This window comes from Oncorhynchus masou, unplaced genomic scaffold (assembly GCF_036934945.1).
Source record: "Oncorhynchus masou masou isolate Uvic2021 unplaced genomic scaffold, UVic_Omas_1.1 unplaced_scaffold_983, whole genome shotgun sequence".
NCBI classification, from domain to species: domain Eukaryota; kingdom Metazoa; phylum Chordata; class Actinopteri; order Salmoniformes; family Salmonidae; genus Oncorhynchus; species Oncorhynchus masou.
The window spans coordinates 57,501-67,500 of record NW_027016346.1 but is presented as its reverse complement, the minus strand read 5'-3'; the positions used below and the strand labels follow the sequence as shown (position 1 = coordinate 67,500).

Genomic DNA, 10,000 nt, shown 5'->3' with positions numbered 1-10,000 from the left:
CGTCTGTTATGGCTGTTTTGTTCTTTGTTAGTTACCTCCCCCTCCTCACTACTCACCCGAAGAGAGAAGGAACAGGGAAGAGAGAGCAAAAGATAGAGAGAGTTGATTGCGAGAGTGGGAGAGAGATTTTGTAAAATAGTAAAAAGACACTGTCCTTGTTGACAACAGATCATAGGCTTTGGGGTTATTATTTGAGGGCACAGGAAACCAGGCATAAAATACTTAACTACAACTTCTACAAAAGGGAAAAAGATGGAAAGTTTAGATACCGAGCAGCTCTTTTTTTTCTCTCTCTTCCTCTAGCAATTTTTCTCTCACCTTCTCATCCTCTGTCTGTCTGTCCCCCCCCCCCTTCTCTTCCTCTGGACTACAGGAAGAGTCAGTTGCTCTTTCCTGATTGCTTCATGACAGACCATCGCCACAGGAACAAAGAGCCCTCTGATACCCTCTTCATCTAGAATAAAATAACAGGGGAGAGAGAGACAGGAAGAGAGAGAGAGAGAGAGAGAGAGAGAGAGAGAGAGAGAGAGAGAGAGAGAGAGAGAGAGAGAGAGAGAGAGAAAGAGGGGGGAGTTGTAGAAGGAGGTGTAGAGAGAAAGAGATTTTGGGATTACAGAACAACGTTGTTTATTTGTTTGTCTTCCCCACACCCCCTCTTTCTTTAAATCCTCCCTTTCTTTCTTCACACAGTAGCTTCTTCTTGTCCTCTGCTCTGGTGGTTTTTCTTCTTGTCAAACTGAAGACAAGCCTGTCAGACAAACACATTAATGGAAAAAGAAGGTCTGATGAATTAAACAGAAAGACCAAGTGTTTGCATAAGGAGTAATTGCGAGTGGAGGGTCTGTGTGTATAGCAGGACCATCTGGAGACAGTTAGTGGTGATTGTAGGTTTTAGCGAGGACCACAGCAGCTTGTTTAGGGAGAACAGTACTGTACAGGGGGGATTCAGGGGGGGATTCAGACCTTCTTCTGATTATAATATCACTCACCTCCTCACTCACCTCCTCACTGACCCACCCACTCACTCACCCACCCACTCACCTCCTCACTCACCTCCTCACTCACCTCCTCACTCACCAACCTACTCACTTACCCCCTCACACACTCACTCACCCACCCACTCACTCACCTCCTCACTCACCCACCCACTCACCCACCTCCTCACTCACCTCCTCACTCACCTCCTCACTCACCCCCTCACTCACCTCCTCACTCACCTCCTCACTCAACCCCTCACACACTCACTCACCCACCCACTCACCTCTTCACACACTCACTCACCCACCCACTCACCCACCTACTCACTCACCCCCTCACACACACACTCACTCACCCACTCACTCACTCGCTGACTCACTCACCCCTCACACACTCACTCACCCACTCACTCACTCGCTGACTCACTCACCCCCTCACACACTCACTCACCCACTCACTCATCCCCTCACACACTCACTCACCCACTCACTCACTCACTCGCTGACTCGCTCACCCCCTCACACACTCACCCACGCACTCACTCACTCATTCACTCACTCCCTCACTTTCTGACTCACTCACCCACCAACACACTCTCCTCTTCAGCTCCCTAACCACCTGGTAATAACCCCTAAACCCTACCCACTACAGTAACTCCCTAACCTAACCACCCTAATTCCTAGTTGTTAGACTCCGCGGTGTTTACGAGGTCTTAAAAAGTGGCTCTTAATAAGTGGCATGCGTTCCAAATGGCACCCTATTCCCTATATAGTGCACTACTTTAGACCAGAGACCTATGGCACCCTATTCCCTATATATAGTGCACTACTTTAGACCAGAACCCTGTGGCAGCCTATTCCCTATATAGTGCACTACTTTAGACCAGAACCCTATGGGGCCTTATTCCCTATATAGTGCACTACTTTAGATCAGAGCCCTATGGGGCCTTATTCCCTATATAGTGCACTACTTTAGACCAGAGCCCTATGGCACCCTATTCCCTATATATAGTGCACTACTTTAGACCAGAACCCTATGGGGCCCTATTCCCTATATAGTGCACTACTTTAGACCAGAGCCCTATGGCACCCTATTCCCTATATAGTGCACTACTTTAGACCAGAGCCCTATGGCACCCTATTCCCTATATATAGTGCACTACTTTAGACCAGAGCCCTATGGTACCCTATTCCCTACATAGTGCACTACTTTAGACCAGAGCCCTATGGCACCCTATTCCCTATATAATGCACTACTTTAGACCAGAGCCCTATGGCACCCTATTCCCTATATAATGCACTACTTTAGACCAGAGCCCTATGGCACCCTATTCCCTACGTAGTGCACTACTTTAGACCAGAGCCCTATGGCACCCTATTCCCTACATAGTGCACTACTTTAGACCAGCGTGTCACTGAGAGAGAGTGACTGTAAGTCATACCGCCAGTAGATCGACAGCACACTATCAGAGAGGCTGGCCATGGCTTCATCCGAGCCCCAGCTGGGAGCACTAATTGTGGAAGGCTGTGCATTCCTCTGGCCCCTCTAGCCCTCCCTTCCTGGGGGTCCGGGACCAAGCCACGCAGGGCCGGGCCCCACTAGTAACACAACTGTTAATTGTGTGTCGTAATAACCCAGTGAATTTAAAGGGCTATGTAAACACAGAGTGATTCGCCATGGCAGCAGGCAGGGCTGGACAATAAAAACAGAGAGCACAGACACACACACACACACACACACACACACACACACACACACACACACACACACACACACACACACACACACACACACACACACACACACAAAAACACCAGCTGAAATGTTTATTCTACATTATTCAATGAAACTGGCCCCTGGATGTGCCCGCAGATAGAACATTATAACATGCATTAGAGAGAGATCAGACAGCTGCAGGACATTATGCAGCGCAGTAACTACCTGAACTCCAACATATTGTTCTAGAACTACCTGAACTCTAACATATTGTTCTAGAACTACCTGAACTCTAACATATTGTTCTTGAACTACCTGAACTCTAACATATTGTTCTAGAACTACCTGAACTCCAACATATTGTTCTAGAACTACCTGAACTCTAACATATTGTTCTAGAACTACCTGAACTCTAACATATTGTTCTAGAACTACCTGAACTCCAACATATTGTTCTAGAACTACCTGAACTCTAACATATTGTTCTAGAACTACCTGAACTCTAACATATTGTTCTAGAACTACCTGAACTCTAACATATTGTTCTAGAACTACCTGAACTCTAACATATTGTTCTAGAACTACCTGAACTCTAACATATTGTTCTAGAACTACCTGAACTCCAACATATTGTTCTAGAACAACCTGAACTCTAACATATTGTTCTAGAACTACCTGAACTCTAACATATTGTTCTAGAACTACCTGAAATCTAACATATTGTTCTAGAACTACCTGAACTCCAACATATTGTTCTAGAACTACCTGAACTCCAACATATTGTTCTAGAACTACCTGAACTATAACATATTGTTCTAGAACTACCTGAACTCTAACATATTGTTCCAGACCTACTTGAACTTTATAATATTGCACCAAACCAACTTGAACTATATAATATTGTACCAGACCTACTTGAACTATGTAATATTGTACCAGACCTACTTGAACTATATAATATTGCACCAAACCTACTTGAACTATATAATATTTTACCAGACCTACTTGAACTATATAATATTTTACCAGATCTACTTGAACTATATAATATTGTACCAGACCTACTTGAACTATGTAATATTGTACCAGACCTACTTGAACTATATAATATTGTACCAGACCTACTTGAACTATATCATATTTTACCAGACCTACTTGAACTATATCATATTGTACCAGACCTACTTGAACTATATAATATTGTACCAGACCTACTTGAACTATATAATATTTTACCAGACCTACTTGAACTATATAATATTGCACCACACCTACTTGAACTATATCATATTGTACCAGACCTACTTGAACTATATAATATTGTACCAGACCTACTTGAACTATATAATATTGCACCACACCTACCTGAACTCTAACATATTGTTCGATAGGAGTTGTTGTTGGGTTCAGCTTAAAACATCTAACTAAACATCTGCTAGACCTAATTGATAAAACACATGTTGTTTTTATAACTTCTGTTTCCAGAGCTCGAGGTTTGTAGTGTCTGGTCTACTGTACTCTTCAATTTATAAGTAAAGAATGGCTCAATAGCACAGTTAAATAGGTAGGAAATAGGGGCTTTTTCAGTCAGCTGTGTGTGTGTGTGTGTGTGTGTGTGTGTGTGTGTGTGTGTGTGTGTGTGTGTGTGTGTGTGTGTGTGTGTGTGTGTGTGTGTGCGTGCGTGCGTGCGTGCGTGCGTGTGTGTGTGAGTGCGTGCGTGCGTACGTGCGTGCGTGCGTGTGTGTGTGTGTGTATGGTAGTGAATGGTCGTGTGTGGTTCATTAGCAGGTAATTAGAATTGAATAGAGAGACAATGAAGACATTCCTGTGATTTACAGCAGTTTACGGAAGTTGAGCGTAGACAATGAATGGAAAGGGTTTATGTTGGTTCTGTAAAGAGGGTAACCAAGGCTCTTTTGTTGTCCTGGAAAAATAACAGACACACCCTATTACAGTTTATAATTCATTACAAGTTGTTGTCCTAATCTAACAGACACACCCTATTACAGTTTATAATTCATTACAAGTTGTTGTCCTAATCTAACAGACACACCCTACGGCCCTGCCTTATCTCAGCTCTCAGGTCACCATAGCAACACCCACCCGTAGCACGGGCTCCAGCAGGTATAATTCACTGGTCATTCCCAAAGCCAACACTTCCTTTGGCTGCCTTTCCTTCCAGTTCTCTGTTGCCAATGACTGGAACGAATTGCAAAAAAAAGAATCACTGAAAGTCCAGTCTTATATCTCCCTCTCTAACTTTAAACATCAGCTGTCAGAGCAACTCACAGATCACTGCACATGTACACAGCCCATCTGTAAATAGCACACACAACTACCTCATCCCCATTTTATTACTTAACCTCTTGCTCTGTTGCACCCCAGTATCTCTCTGCACATCTATCACTCCAGTGTTAACTTGTTCTCAACTGACCGGCCTGGTTAAATAAAGGAGAAATAAAATAAGTAAATAAATAAATACAGATTATAATAAATTACACGTTGCTGTCCTAAACAAACTAACATTTCATTTTGAGTAGTTTTCTTCATTTTTACGGAATTAGATTTTAAAGTGGTCGTGAATATGTGTGTGTGTCTGTGTGTGTGTGTGTGTGTGTGTGTGTGTTTGTGTGTGTGTGTGTGTGTGTGAATCCCTCTGAACTACAATGCAGTGTGTTAGTGAGAACACATTATGACCAAAAGCCTTCTTGGCCTCAAATAGTTCCTGGCTACACGTCCAGAGCTTTTATCAAATTGTTGCTCGCCCCAACCATTAGACACACACACACACGCGCGCGCACACACACACACACACACACACACACACACACACACACACACACACACACTACATAGTGACAGTCCATTTTTTAGAACATAGCTCTCTCTCTCTCTCTCCATGTGAGTTCACTTTAGCTCTACCACCCCCCCCCCCCCCTTTCCCCCCTGTCCTCTCCTCCACCCTTCTCCTCCCAATCTCCACCCCGTTATCGTGGGGCTCTGGAGCCCCAGAGAGGAGGTCAAAGGGTCAAAGTATTTTCCTTTTTTGTATGTGGAACTCTCAGGGAGAGGGCTTGGCTGAGAATGGCAGCAGGGGTTGGGGGGGTCAAGATTTTAATTCTGTTACTGAACAGCTGTTTTGAGTTTCTCTTCACGTCTCCTCCTCCTCCTCCTCCTTTTCTCCTCTCCTCCCTTTCCCCACAAATCCAGGGAGATGAAAAATTTGTTCAGATGGGAACCAGTGAAATAAAAAAGTTTTACGGTCCCTTGCCCTTGCCGCTGCTCTAGCATTAGGCAGGAATGTCAGTATAATAACGTCAGCATTTGGCCCCGTTCAGAGGGACTTAAAACAAGGAAGTCCTTTCTCTGTTTGGGTGTCTTAACACAACGCCGGAAAGCTAATTAAAAAAGCTTTAAAAAAAGTGGGAAAGAATTTTTTCATTCTATAAAAGCCAAAGGAATTTAAATTCTCTCCTTCCTTAGTTTCAACTTCCAGGAGAAATGTTTTAATAGAAACTTCAAAAAGGTGAGGACTTAACCTTTTCACCATGATTTGAAAACTACGTAACCGCAGGAATCAAATGTTTGAGGAATTTCAGGTACAGATCAGAGTCACGGAGGTGTTATTCTTCATTAATTTGGGGACGGCAGTGTAGCCTAGTGGTTAGAGCGTTGGACTAGTAACAGAAAGGTTGCAAGTTCAAATCCCCGAACTGACAAGGTACAAAATCTGTTGTTCTGCTCCTGAACAAGGCGGTTAACCCACTGTTCCTAGGCCATCATTGAAAATAAGAATTTGTTCTTAACTGACTTGCCTAGTTAAATAAAGGTAAACAAAAGTTTTTGGTATTGCTGAGCAGTTAAATTATCAATAATCTGTCTTCTCTTTTAACTGAAGTTTACATCAATCAAATCAAAAGCTTTTAATCATTTATTTAACTTGCTTCTCCTTGGATTTCCTCCCTTAGATTGTATTTTATGTGTTTCTTCAATCTTTATTTTCATCAAGTCGTTTAAGAACAAATTCTTATTAACAATGATCGCCTGGAGGGGGGAGAAGGGGGAGGAGAAGGAGGGGAGGAGGAGAGGGGAGGGGGAGGGGAAAATGGGGGAGGTGGAGAGGAGGGGGAGGAGAAGAGGAGGGGGAGGAGGAAGGGGGGAGGGGGAGAGGAGGAGAAGAGGGGGGAGGAGGAGAGAAGAGGGAGGAGAGGAGGAGAGGGGGGGCAGAGGAGAGGAAGGGGAGGAGGGGAGGGAAGAGAGGAGTGGGGAGGAGAGGCGGGGAGAGGAGTGGGGATGAGGGGAGGAGAGGGAGGAGATGAGAGTGGAGGGCTCCTATAAATGGAAAACTAATAACAGATTTTCAGTTTGCATTCTCCAGTAAGAGAGAGAGAGAGAGAGAGAGAGAGAGAGAGAGAGAGGTGCTCTCGCCCCGGGGCTGTGCTGGTGTGTGGCGCAGCAGTAATCAGAGGTCATCATTTCATTGGCGGTTAGCATCAGGTTCAATTTTTCTAGTAGGTTACATTTAGCAGAACGTCTGGATTGTGTTACTGAGGGGCGGCTGAATCAGAGAGAGCTGCAGATTCCCTCAGCCTCTCCAACACCAGCAAGGCCTGCAGGGAAAGGGAAGCACATACAGGAAGACCCATGGACACATGCAGACACACACACATGTACACACACACAGACACAGACACAGATGCTGCTATAAACACCATGGATATCTTTATTCTCCCTCCTCTTTTCTCCCTCCTCTTCTCTCCCCCTCTTTTCTCCCTCCCCTCCTCTTCTCTCCCTTGTCTTCTCTTTCTCCTCTTCTCTGCCCTGCCCTCCTCTTCACTCCCTCCTCTTCTCTACCCTCCTCTTCACTCCCTCCTCTTCTCTACCCTCCTCTTCTATCCTCCTCCTCTCTCCCTTCTCCCACTCCCACCTCCTTTTTTCTCCCCTCCCCCACTTTCCCCTCTTCTCTTCATTCCTCTTCTCTCCTCCTCTTCTCTCCTCCTCTTCTCTCCTCTCCTCTTCTCTCCTCTCCTCTTCTCCCCCTCCTCTTCTCTCCCCTTCTCTCCTCCTCTTCTTTCCACTCCCCCACTCTCCCCTCTCTTCTCTCCTCCTCTTCTCTCCTCCTCTTCTCTTCTCTTCTCTCCCCTCCCCCACTCTTCCCTCCTCTTATCTCCCTCTTCATATCTCCCCTACCCTACTCTTCACGCCCCCAGTCTCCCATCCTCTTCTCTCCCCCTCTTTTCTCCCTCCCCTCCTCTTCTCTCCCTTGTCTTCTCTTTCTCCTCTTCTCTGCCCTGCCCTCCTCTTCACTCCCTCCTCTTCTCTACCCTCCTCTTCCCTCCTCTCCTCTTCCCTCCTCTCCTCTTCCCTCCTCTCCTCTTATCTCCCCTCCTTTTCTCTCCCTCCTCTTCCCTCCCTCCCTCCTCTCCTCTTATCTCACCTCCCCTACACCCCCTCCCACACTCTCACCTAGAATGTGAACTGAGACAACTTTCTGAAAAAATTGAATTGAATATATGGTTCTTTGTTTCAATGGTTCAAATGAGAAGTAATCTACCCACCTCCAAATAAAATTCCAATCAGTCTGTTCCCAGACATGGCTAATCAACTACCCAGCTGATATGTGTTTGGATCAGGGGATCAGGGTTTAATTGGGTGTGTCTGAGGATGGTCATATCTAGAGACGCCCCTAGTGTTGGGAGTCTGGTGGACTGTGGGGCCAGAACCAGTAATCATCAGAGGTATATTTATTATAAATCGCAACATATTCCCCTATAGGAGAGAGGGATTTAAATGAATGGAAAAATCTCTGTCATTGAAATCTTGAAATAACTTGAAGGAAAACAGTTATTTTGCTCTCTAAAATAATTATGTAATATGTTTACTGTGCATCGTTTATCAAGTTGATTATTTGGGTTATTGTTAATTATGAATGTGATGAATGTCTTCTCTGTGTTGTAGGAGTGCGACCAAGTCCACATCGATGATGTCTCATCTGATGACAACGGGCAGGATCTGAGGTAGATACAGTTCTAAACCAATCACAAAGTAATACACTACAGTTCTAAACCAATCACAATGTATTACACTACAGTTCTAAACCAATCACAAAGTAATAAAGTACAGTTCTAAACCAGTCACAATGTATTACACTACAGTTCTAAACCAATCACAAAGTAATAAAGTACAGTTCTAAACCAATCACAAAGTAATAAAGTACAGTTCTAAACCAATCACAAAGTAATAAAGTACAGTTCTAAACCAATCACAAAGTAATACACTACAGTTCTAAACCAATCACAAAGTAATACACTACAGTTCTAAAACAATCACAAAGTAATACACTACAGTTCTAAACCAATCACAAAGTAATGCACTACAGTTCTAAACCAATCACAAAGTAATACACTACAGTTCTAAACCAATCACAAAGTAATACACTACAGTTCTAAACCAATCACAAAGTAATACACTACAGTTCTAAACCAATCACAAAGTAATAAAGTACAGTTCTAAACCAATCACAAAGTAATAAACTACAGTTCTAAACCAATCACAAAGTAATACACTACAGTTCTAAACCAATCACAAAGTAATACACTACAGTTCTAAACCAATCACAAAGTAATAAAGTACAGTTCTAAACCAATCACAAAGTAATAAACTACAGTTCTAAACCAATCACAAAGTAATAAACTACAGTTCTAAACCAATCACAAAGTAATATACTACAGTTCTAAACCAATCACAAAGTAATAAAGTACAGTTCTAAACCAATCACAAAGTAATTAACTACAGTTCTAAACCAATCACAAAGTAATAAACTACAGTTCTAAACCAATCACAAAGTAATAAACTACAGTTCTAAACCAATCACAAAGTAATAAACTACAGTTCTAAACCAATCACAAAGTAATAAAGTACAGTTCTAAACCAATCACAAAGTAATACACTACAGTTCTAAACCAATCACAAAGTAATAAAGTACAGTTCTAAACCAATCACAAAGTAATAAACTACAGTTCTAAACCAATCACAAAGTAATAAACTACAGTTCTAAACCAATCACAAAGTAATAAACTACAGTTCTAAACCAATCATAAAGTTCTAAACTACAGTTCTAAACCAATCACAAAGTTCTAAACTACAGCTCTAAACCATTCACAAAGTTCTAAACCACAGTTCAAACCAATCATAAAGTTCTAAACTACAGCTATAAACCAATCACAAAGTTCTAAACTACAGTTCTAAACCAATCATAAAGTTCTAAACTACAGCTCTAAACCAATCACAAAGTTCTAAACTACAG

At 43.0% G+C, this 10,000-nt stretch overlaps 1 protein-coding gene across 5 annotated transcripts in view; it reads left to right on the top strand.

Annotated features, from left to right (window-relative positions):
* LOC135538565 (eyes absent homolog 1-like) overlaps positions 1–10,000 on the top strand; it is a 157,548-nt gene that overhangs the window by 129,674 nt on the left and 17,874 nt on the right. For all 5 annotated transcript variants that reach the window (XM_064964457.1, XM_064964456.1, XM_064964454.1 and 2 more), the window contains one exon: positions 8,653–8,711. In XM_064964457.1, the coding sequence (XP_064820529.1) occupies positions 8,653–8,711 (59 nt within the window). The remainder of the gene's footprint in view (positions 1–8,652; positions 8,712–10,000) is intronic.